The 10,990-nt window shown below is 45.7% G+C and overlaps 1 protein-coding gene across 1 annotated transcript; it reads right to left on the bottom strand.

Annotated features, from left to right (window-relative positions):
- LOC122044144 lies at positions 1-7,869 on the bottom strand. The gene is made up of 4 exons (XM_042604679.1): positions 7,828-7,869; positions 2,053-2,418; positions 403-480; positions 1-192 (listed from the first exon to the last, which is right to left on the bottom strand). Exons 1-4 carry the CDS (start codon positions 7,867-7,869, stop codon positions 1-3), a joined length of 678 nt encoding a protein of 225 aa, XP_042460613.1.
- Between the last annotated feature and the right edge of the window lie 3,121 nt (positions 7,870-10,990).

The raw sequence follows: 10,990 nt of genomic DNA on the forward strand, positions 1-10,990 counted from the left end.
CTACTGTAGGAGGAAAGGAGCAAGAACGCCGATCAGGCTTCGCAACTGGTGAGGCTCAATAAACAGGCCAGCTCTTTTGAGTCGAAGATCTATTCGGCCAACACCAGAAAACTCCGAGCCATTGAGGACTTGGAGATCAAAAACAAAAAGGCTCGAGTCCTGCCTCAGAACCTGAAGGAGGCCAAATTCGTACTGAGCGCCAAGCAAGAGAGTTGATCAATAGAGTAGGCTGCGGCAAAGGTCCGGCTCACTGCCAAGGATGCTGAGTTGGAGTCTCTAAAAATAGAGTTGGAGGCCTCCCGATCGACCTTATAAATTTATCAAGAGGCAGAGCCCGATCGATTTGAAGTACTCAAGCAGGATTATCTCTGCTCGGATGCCTTCAATGACCGGTTTACTGACCAAGCGCTCCACCTTCTCAACTTTGGAATTGATGGAACTATCGACCAGCTGAAGGACGGTGGATATCTCCCTTCTGCGCTGACAAACATGGTTATCAACAGGGAGAAGCTGACCAAGTTGCTCCCTAACGACGTGCTCGACTATCTCGAGTAGCCTTCCTTTTTGCCTCCTCGGGTCGCTTTCTGTATTTCTCCATATGTAACAAATTTTCTAAGTTCAAATGAATTCATAGTCCTTCGGCATTTCATTTTTCAATCAAACTTTACAAGTGCCTATTAGCGACTCGTCATTCGATGTCTCTTCACTTTGTTGAATCTTAAAAGCGCTTAAGCAATGCGTTGCCATTCGACTCAATTGGGACTGTGCACCACTTAAAGTTTTATAAAATTTGTCTAAGTATAACTCCCTACTTTCCCATCGTCAGTGTAGCTAATCCTAGAGACTTCCGCATGCTCATTCCACATAGGCCGAACGACAATATTGTGTCAAGGTGTCCCTGCTTTGATCACTACCCGACCTATTAACTTTACTTTATGGCTATAGGAAGCCACTCGGCCTTCTTCATCGCCGACTCAGTTTTAGAGTCGTTGCTCGGCTGCTATTCATCGTAGACTTGAGTTTATAGTCACCGCTTGGCTGTTGATATGTAGATATGGGTTTATAGTCGCCGCTCACTATTGACGAAGACATGGGTTTATAGTCGCCACTTGACTGTTGACGAAGACATGGGGTGTATAGTCGCTACTCGACTATTGACGAAGACATGAGTTTATAGTCGTCGCACGACTTTTGACGAAGACATGGATTTATAGTCGTCACTCGACTGTTGGTAAAGACTAAGATTTATAGTCGCCGCTCGACTGTTGGTGAAAACTAGGGTTTATAGTCGTCGCTTGACTGTTGATGAAGACATGAGTTTATAGTTGTCACTCGACTGTTGGTGAAGACAAGGGTTTATAGTCGCCGCTTGACTGTTGACGAAGATATGTGTTTATAGTCGCCGCTCGACTATTGATGAAGATTTGGATTTATAGTCGCCGCTCGACTGTTGGTGAAGACAAGAGTTTATAGTCACCACTCAACTGTTGGTGAAGACAAGAGTTTATAGTCACCGCTCGACTGTTGACGAAAATCCGGGTTTATGGTCGTCGCTCAATTGTTGTTGAAGACTAGGGTCTCTAGTCGCCGCTCGACTATTGGTGAAAACTAGGGTTTATAGTCACCGCTCGACTTTTGGTGAAAACAAGGGTTTATAGTCGTCGTTTGACTGTTGATGAAGACCTGGGTTTATAGTTGCCGCTCGACTGTTAGTGAAGACTAGGGTTTATAGTCGTCACTCGACTTTTAATTTGGCCAAACAACACAAAAGTCTGAAACACTTAGGATTTTTATTCATTGTCTTCCTGCATCAACAAGATCTACACTTATATAAGTACATTCAAATTTAACCACACACCTATCACCCGACCCTATATAGCTGGAGATGGTTCATGTTTCAAGCCACTCGAACTTTCACCCATCCTCGTCTTGTAGGTAGTAGGCTCCCGAGCGGAGCTTTTGAATGACTTTAAAATGTCCTCCTCCCCATGGAGCCTCCAATTTGGTGACGTCGCCGACTAACTTCACTCTTTTCTAAACCAAGTCACCGACCTGAAATGACCTTAGGATCACCCTTCGATTGTAGTTCTGCTTTATGCGTTGTCTGTATGCCATCAGCCGGATAACGGCCTTGTCTCGCGCTTCGTCCACAAGGTTGAGCTCCATGAGCCTTTGCTCGATGTTTTCATCGTCGTAGAGCTGCACCCGATCGAACTCTACTCCGACTTCCACTGAAACTACTGCCTCACTGCCGTACACTAGGTGGAATGGTGTGACACCGATCGCCTCCCTTGGTGTGGTACGATGAGCCCACAAGACACTCAGGAGCTCATCAACCCAGCTTCCTCCAGCGTGGTCGAGTCGAGCCCGTAATCCTCTAAGGATATCTCGGTTGGTGACTTTAGCTTGGCTGTTGCTCTAAGAGTAGGCCACTGAGGTGAAAGTCTGCACAATATCTCTCGCACCACTCCTTAAGTCTGCCTGCCGAACTACCTCCCGTTTTCCGAGATGAGCCGACAAGGGATGCCGAACCGACATAGGATATTCTACCATATGAATTTGATGATCCTGTGTTCAGTTATCTTGGCTATCGGCTCGGCTTCCACCCACTTTAAAAAGTAGTATACTACGACGAGTAGAAATCTTCGCTGATCAGTCGCCATTAGAAATGGTCCAACGATGTTCATGTCCCATTGGTCGAACGGACAAGACAGAGTGGATGCCTTCAACTCCTCGGTCGGTCGGTGTTGGTGGTTGTGATATTTTTGACACAACAGGCAGGTGTCCACTGTTCGAGTGACATCCTCTTGCAGCGTGGGCCAAAAATACCCTGCCAATAGGATCTTTTAGGCCAGCGATCTGCCGCCCGGGTGACTTCCGCAGAAGCCCTAATGTACTTCTTAAAGGATGTACTTGACGTCTTTCGATCCAACACACTTGAGCAATGGTATTGAGAAAGCTCTTTTATACAGCTGATCTCTGATCAAAGTGAACTGTCCGACTCTCTTTTTCACCAGGCGAGCTTCCTCCTGATCGGCTGAAATGCAACCCAATCGGAGGAACTCTATCAACGAGCTTCTCTAGTCGCTCGGGAAGTTTATTCCATCCATCCTGTAGATGTGCACCACTAGGGAGACTTGCTCGATCGGCTACTCTATCGCAATCAGTGACAATGAACTGGCTAACTTAGCCAACTCATCCGCGATCTAGATATCCGAGCGGGCGATCTTCTGTATAACAACTTCTTGGAAGTTTGCTTTCAACTTTTCAAAAGCTTCTACATATAGCCTGAGTCAGGAGTTGCTTATTTCGAACGCCCCCAATAGTTGTTGAGTGGCCAGTTGAGAATCTGAGTGGATGATAACCTTTGCTGCTTCGACATGTCGAGCCTCCTGCAAGCTGGTTATTAAGGCCTCATACTCGGCTTTATTATTGGTAGCCCGATAGTCTAACCGCACGGATAGTTGCATCTTATCCTCTCATGGCGAGATCAAGAGAATGTCGATCCCGCTACCTTGCTAAGTATACAATCCATCTATGTATACTTTTCAGGTCGCGTTCGGCTCGACGTTCTAGACCTCAATGACAAAATCAGCTAAGGCTTGGACCTTGATCGATGTTCGGGGTTGATATTTTATGTTAAATTCGCTCATCTCGGTTGTCCATTTAATCAGTCGTCAGAATGCCTCTGGGTTAAGGACTCTTCCCAAGGCACTGTTGGTCATCACGACAATCGGATGTGAAAGAAAATATGGATGAAATCTCCGAGCGGCGAGTACTAGCGTGTATGCAAATTTTTCGAGACAGGTATAGCGGGACTCTGCATCTTTCAATATATGACTCAGAAAATATACAGGTTTTTCCTCTAATCCATTTTGGCACACCAACGCCGAGCCAACCGCATACTCAATGGATGATAAGTAAATCAAAAGCGACTCGCCAGCGATGGGTTTGGCCAATACATTGATAGATCGGATGAGTACGATAGAGGGGGGGGGGGTGAATATCGTACTCTTTTAAAACTTTTCTTTTACTTTTAAATCAGAATCGTGCAGTGGAAATAATAAACGAGACAAGGTTATTTACTTCGTTCGGAGCCTAGCTCGACTCCTACTCGAAGGCCCGCGGTCCTTGACCGCACCGATAGGCAAAGCACTATAACCCTTCTTTCCGAAACCCTCGAAAAGAAGCAGATCGTACAGATACAAAGATGTTTAAGATAGTAACACTCCTACTATATTAAATGAATTTAAGGGCAATACAAAATAAAAGATACTGACAATAGATTTGAAAGTCGAAGCTCGGTCGGCATTATCGGTGTTAGGTTTTTCGGGCCGCAAAAATCACTTTTTGCGTTGCAGAAACCCAGAAATTCCCATGCCACGGATCCGTACGAAGATTAAAATTTCATCAACTTCGAGTATGAGTTTTCTAACCTAGATCTAAACTAGATCTACAAAGGAGAAGAGCTTTACCCTTGATGCGAAGCCCTTCGCTTAATCTCGCTTGTCCAAAGTTCGCCGGATCTTGAGAGTGTCAAAGTAGACACTCCTCTATGTGTATCCACACAAGCAAGAGATGGAGAGACCAAACAAAAGGTGTGCTAGCACCTTTTTAGGGTTCGACCAAGGGAGGAGAGGGAGAGAAGAGAAGAGCTTGAGGAAGAAGATGACTTGAATGAAAAATCAATTCAAGCTTGTAACTCTACAAAAAAGTGGCCGACCACCTTCAAGTGAGTGGTTATATACTCCATGGAATTTCAAGAGTCAAAAACTCTTGATCTCCCTCATAAGGTGGCACACCATGAAGTGGTCTTGATGATGTGGCACATCATCATAAGCCCACTTAATGCCAACTCACCAATGAGGTGGCAAATGGTCAAGTCAAACTTGACCCTTCATCTTCCTCTCAAGTCAAGTCAAACTTGACCACTTCTCTCCCTTGGTTGATCTAATCTAACCATTGGTTCAAGTCAATTTTAATTTAATGAATCTCTATTCATTGAATTAAATTAATTAAATGAGTCTAAGTCCAAATTAGACTCACTTAACACATGAATCAAATTGAGTCCAACTCAATTAGCTCAATTTGGATTACTCTTAATCCAATTTGGTTCATCACATGAGCCTAATCCTTTAAGTTCATCAAATGAACCTAATCTCCATCTAATTGCCCTTTGTGTGTGACCCTATAGGTTCTTATAACGTTGGCAATGCTCCTAAACCCATTTAGAAGCATAAGTAATGAGCGGTATCTAGTAACACATCATTACTACCCAAGTTACAAGAATGTTGAGATCCAACATCACTTTGTGACTACTAATTGTGACTCCTCACAATATATGACATTGTCCTTCTATCCTAGACATCTAGATTGATCAATATGAGGCATAGACCGTGTCATCCTCTAATCAATCTAAATCTTGAACTCCAAGTAGACTCACTCAATCAAATGAGCTCAATATCTCATATTGACTCATTTGGGCATGGTCATGCACTTCGTGGTCTCACTCTATCAAGAATATCGATGTCACTCCCGTCATATAGGAGGGATAGATCTCATCTACATCACTCACATCCCCCGCATAATTTGTTACATACCCAGTAATCGCCTTTATAGTTCACCCAGTTACGGGTGACGTTTGATAAAGCCAAAGTACGTAACTCCTTATGTAGGGAACCATGGTGACTTCGGGTCCAAGGACTAGTAGTCATACTAATAGCCGCATGAGAAAGTATATGACACTCATATAACGATCCATGATACTTTCTCATGGCGGGTCATTCAGTATACATTCTCCAATGCATACCCATGTGTCAACTTGATATCTCTATATACATGACTTGTGAAATCAAATCATCGAGTTGACCTACATGCTAGTCTCGTCGTATTAACATTGTCCCTAAATGTTAATACTCGACTAGGAATGATTAAGAGTAGTGTTCCATATATCATCTCACTATCGATTCAACCAATCGATTGATATAGGTAAGAACCTTCTACTCAAGGACACTATTATACTTAGTTATTTGACACCAATACAAGTAAGTATAATAACCCAAACAAATACTTTTATTTATATACAAGAATATGATATAATGAGTCCATACAACAATCATCAAATGATTGGCTCTAGGGCTCTAACTAACAATCGGAATGACTTGCAGAGTTGATGAAGCACGAATAGCTTACATAATAGAACTTGAGTTGATCAGAAAGTCTTTTTTTTTTAGCCTCTGACTTCGAGCACTTTTTATAAGTTCCTTGAGTGTTCGGTCGACCAATCCCTCTGTTAGGTCGACCGAACCCGGCTCCATTCCTTCCTCGCCGAAAACAGAAGCTGGCTCGATCTTTTGTAGTAAATGCTCATAAATGGTTCGGTCAACCGGACCTATTTTTCGGTCGACCGAACAGTCTATTTCCCTGTTCGTCGAAATCAGCCGAGATCTTTATTAATGCTGCAATTAATTCTGATTGGATCGGTCGACCGGTCCTCCGGTTCGATCGACCGATCAGCCCTTTTTCCCTTTTCTGCTGATCGTTGCTGATGAGCTGTTCAGTGCTGAGTTAAGCTGGTTCGGTCGATCGATCCTCCTGTTCGGTCGACCGATCAGGCCAAACCTGTAAAACAGAGTTAAACAATATTCCTGCAAAACAAAAGTTAGAACAGTAATAATATATTATGTATGAGTAATATTAGACAGTAGAACTGTCTTGATCTCAACTTGGAAACCTTCCCGGTTTCTTCAGTTGGATCAGCGACCTTAAGTTATTCCCTTCGGGAACTTGACCTCACTGTCGCTCCTCCAGTTGCTTACCTCAACTTACCTGCCAAACATAGTCCTCCAGATCTGTTTGGACTTTTGCCTGCTCAGTGTCTGATCGCCCGATCTACTAAGACTTTTCTTGCAATACTACATTAGTCAACAGTAATAATAGTAATACAAAATACAATGATAAGCCTAAACCTAGATTTACCGAGATCCGCTGGTCCGGTCGACCGCACGCTGTCGACTGGAAACCATCCGAACAACCTTGCTTGGAGTTCACTCTTCCAAGACTTCTCGTTACCTAAGATTACCACCCCCTAGGATTTTCTCCACTTGGCTTCACTCACCAAGACTCAGTATTCGGCTACCTAGGGATTAAGTCCTCCAGACCTATCCACCTGGCTTCCATGATATACTGAGATTTCCCTTACCTAGCCTACAACTAGGACTCAGTATTCTGCTAGCCAGGGATCAAGTCCTCCAGACCTATCCACCTGGCTTCCACGATATACCGAGATTTCTCTCCTTGCCTAGCCTCCAACTAGGACTTCCCTTGCCTAACCTACAACTAGTACTTCCCTAGATCAAGCTCCATACTTAAACATATTTATCTGACATTAAAACCATGGAGGTCGATTGCATCAACAAATACATGTAGGGAGTTGAGGTACCCTTTAAGCTCTTCCAGCGCCTTGTCGCATTCCGCATCCCATTGGAACTTAGTTGCTCGGTGCAGTATCTTGAAGAACTGATGACTCCGATCGGTTGACTTGGAGATGAACCTTAATAGCGCGGCAATCCGGCTGGTCAACAGTTAGGCCTCCTTCAAGTTACGAGGCAGGGGCATATCTCTTAGCACCTTCACGTTGCTCGGGTTCGCCTTGATCCCTCGTTTGATGACGATGTATCCGAGGAAGCAACCACTCCTTACTCCGAACAGACACTTGTTCGAGTTTAGCTTTATTCCATACGTCTTTAAAGTTTAGCATGTTTCTTCGATATCTGCACAAAGACCAGCAGCTCGGAGGGACTTTATCAGTATGTCATCAACATATACCTCCATGCTGCGGCCGATCTGTAGACGGAACACCTTGTTCATCAACCTTTAATAGGTTATGCCGGTATTCTTCAGTCTGAACGACATGACATTGTAACAAAAGTTCCGTCGGCAGTGATGAAGTTGACCTTTTCTTGATCCTTTCGGGCGGGCAGCACTTGATGGTAACTTTGATGTGCGTCGAGCATGCAGATCAGCTTGCAACCCGTTATGGAGTCCACCATCTGATCTATCTTGTGCAGGGGATAGAAGTCCTTCGAGCAAGCCTTGTTCAGATCAAGAAAGTCAATGTAGACTCGTCATTTGTTGTCCGACTTGGAGACCAACATGATGTTGACGAGTCAACTAGGAAACTGAACCTTGCGGATGTGACCGGCCTCAAGCAGTTTTTCAATATTTGCCCGGATGATCTGGTTCTGCTCTACACTGAAGTGCCTCTTCTTCTGTTTCACAGGCCAAGCATCCAGTCGAATGTGAAGCTCTTGCTGAGCTACACTTGGCGAGATACCCATGAGCTTATGGGTCGACCAGGCAAACACATCGTGATTTCATCTAAGGTAGGTGGCCAACTCTGCCTTCTTCTCCTCTATCAGGTCGACAGCGATGAAGGTGGTGGCCTCCAATCGGGAGGTTCTTCCCTGATGACATTCACTTCCAAGCGAGGGGTCTTCTGCGCGGCTCTTGCTTTGAACTTGAAAATCTTGATGTAGCATCAGCGAGCAACCAGCATATCACATATTACTTCGCCCACCTTGTTGTCCACAAGAAACTTGATCTTTTGGTAGAAAGTTAACACCACCGCTCGAAACACGTTAAGGGCAGGTCGACCCAATATAACATTGTAGGCGAATGACACGTCCACCACAATGAAGTTTGTAGTCATTGTTCTCTTGAGCGGCTCCTCTCCGAGCGATATTGCCAGCCAAATTTGGTCGATCGACAATACTTCATTGCCTGTGAACTCGTAGAGTGGGGTCGTCATTGGCTGCAACTCACTCCGATCAATTTGCAACTGGTTGAATGTCTTCTGGAATATAATATTCACCAAGCTTCCTGTATCAACTAAGGTCCGATGAATATTATAACTAGCTATTACAGCTTGGATGATTAGGGCGTCGTTGTGAGGGATCTCCACTCCCTCTAGATCTATGGGGCCGAAACTAATCTAAGGGCCCTCGGAGTTTTCCTTGCTGCATCCGACACCGTGTATTTCTAGGCGCCGGGCCTACGACTTCCTTGCCTCGTTTGAGTCACCGCATGTCGGCCCACCTGCAATCATTCCAATCTCTCCCCGAGAGGTATTGTTTCGGTTCTCCTCCTCTCGAACCGAGGTCCTAGTTCGCTCAGTAGAAGCTCGGGCGGGACATGTATTGTTTCTCCTTCGAGGTTGATGATGACGCCGCTCAGATGCCACTCGATCGCCATCTCGCCGCTTCGCTAATCGGTGACTCTTATGTCAATCGGGTGATGGTGATCAATGGTGATATCCTTGAGGAGCCAGTTGGCTCGAAATTGGTGTAAGATCTTAGCAATCACGCGTGTTGTACGTTGCCGACTGATGGAACGAGCAAAACATTGGCCTTCATATATTTCCCTTCGCCGCCTTTGGGTGACTGGCTGCCACATGTTGTACAGCCTGCGTTCTGGGCTCCTGGTGTTGCTGTGCACCTCTCGCTCGAGGCCCCTTGGGTGTCTGATGGCTACTACGTGGTCGTCGTTCAAGTGCTCCTGCGGGGTTCGATCGGCAGCTCCTTTCTTCTTGTTGCTTGGGTCTCTTCCACATTTATGTACTCCGTGGCCCTCCTGAGCATTTGGTCGAAGTCCTTTGGCGGCCTCCGGATGAGTGAACGGAAGAACTCTCCTTTGGTGAGCCCCTAGCCGAAGGCGTTCACCAATATTTTTGAGAAGACCGATGGAATTGTTGGAACATCAAGGTTGTTTTGGTGTGATCAACAAGTTAAGTTAGGTCCTGTTTTTTTCTAACCTTGAGTCTAAGTGTGCAGGAGCTTAGGAGCATAAGTAGTCGAGCGGAAGATGTAGCCAGCGAGAAGGACGGCACGCGGTGCGTCTGAGGGACGCGGCGCTACAGAAGAGTACACCGGCGGACGAGAAGGAAGCGTGCGGTGGTTCCGAGGGACGAAAGCCGGAGCGGAAGATTGCTCGGGGAGCAAGAGATGCAGCTAGCGAGAAGGACGACACGCGGTGCGTCCGAGGGATGAAGACTACGGATGAGTACGCCTGCAGACGAGAAGGAAACACGCGGCGATTTCGAGGGACGAGAAGCCGGAGGGAAGCCCACTCGAGAAGACCAGAAGTTGGGTTAGGGTGAGCCCTTTTTCGGATGACAGAGATCACTCAAGCGAACGGATCCGGAATAGAAGACCCGGACCAAGCCGAACCTAACTGGAGCAGAGGTCCCGGATCAACAAGTCAACCGCTGTTGACTTTTGGCTCCGGGGCGCCCGGAGCAGCGCGGAGCAGCCCAGGGCGCCCGGACCAGAGGTTTTGACCAGATCGAGATTTATCTCGATCTGAACGTTGGGGGATAAAATTTATCCCCCCTAGGGCGCCCGAAACCCTTCCAGGCGTCCCGACCAAGATTATAAATATAGCTTTGGTCCAGAAGCTTCAAATCAGTTCAGAAATTGTAACAACGCTTGTGCACTTTCCACTGTTTAGATTAGCTTCTTTCTTTTTGTGCTTCAATGTTGTAAGAGGCTTCTCCGTCTGAAGGAAATTGATAGTGCGCTTCATCCTTTCCTTGGATTAACAACCTCCCCGGTTGTAACCAAATAAACAATTGTGTCTCTTGTTTTCTGCTTTTAATTTACTACTTTGATTATTTTACAAGTGTTAGTTTGAAAAGTCGGGAAGAGTTTTTGTTTATTTTTTACAGGGCTATTCAATCCCCCCCTTCTAGCCGACCCAACGGTCCTACAGGAATATCCATGACCACCTAGTTGAAGGGCTTGATGTATGCCCTCAGTGCCTCCTTAGGCCATTGTTTAAAGGAAAATACGTTGACACTCATCTTCTGGTAGCGGCGGTTGTTGGCGAAGTGGTGTAAGAATGCCACTCGGGGGTCTTTGAAGCTATGAATCGAACCGATCAACATTCGTCTGATCCAGCGCTGCGCTGGCCCGAAAAGTGTAGTGAGGAAGAC

This window comes from Zingiber officinale, chromosome 2A (assembly GCF_018446385.1).
Source record: "Zingiber officinale cultivar Zhangliang chromosome 2A, Zo_v1.1, whole genome shotgun sequence".
In the NCBI taxonomy this organism is placed as follows: Eukaryota; Viridiplantae; Streptophyta; class Magnoliopsida; order Zingiberales; family Zingiberaceae; genus Zingiber; species Zingiber officinale.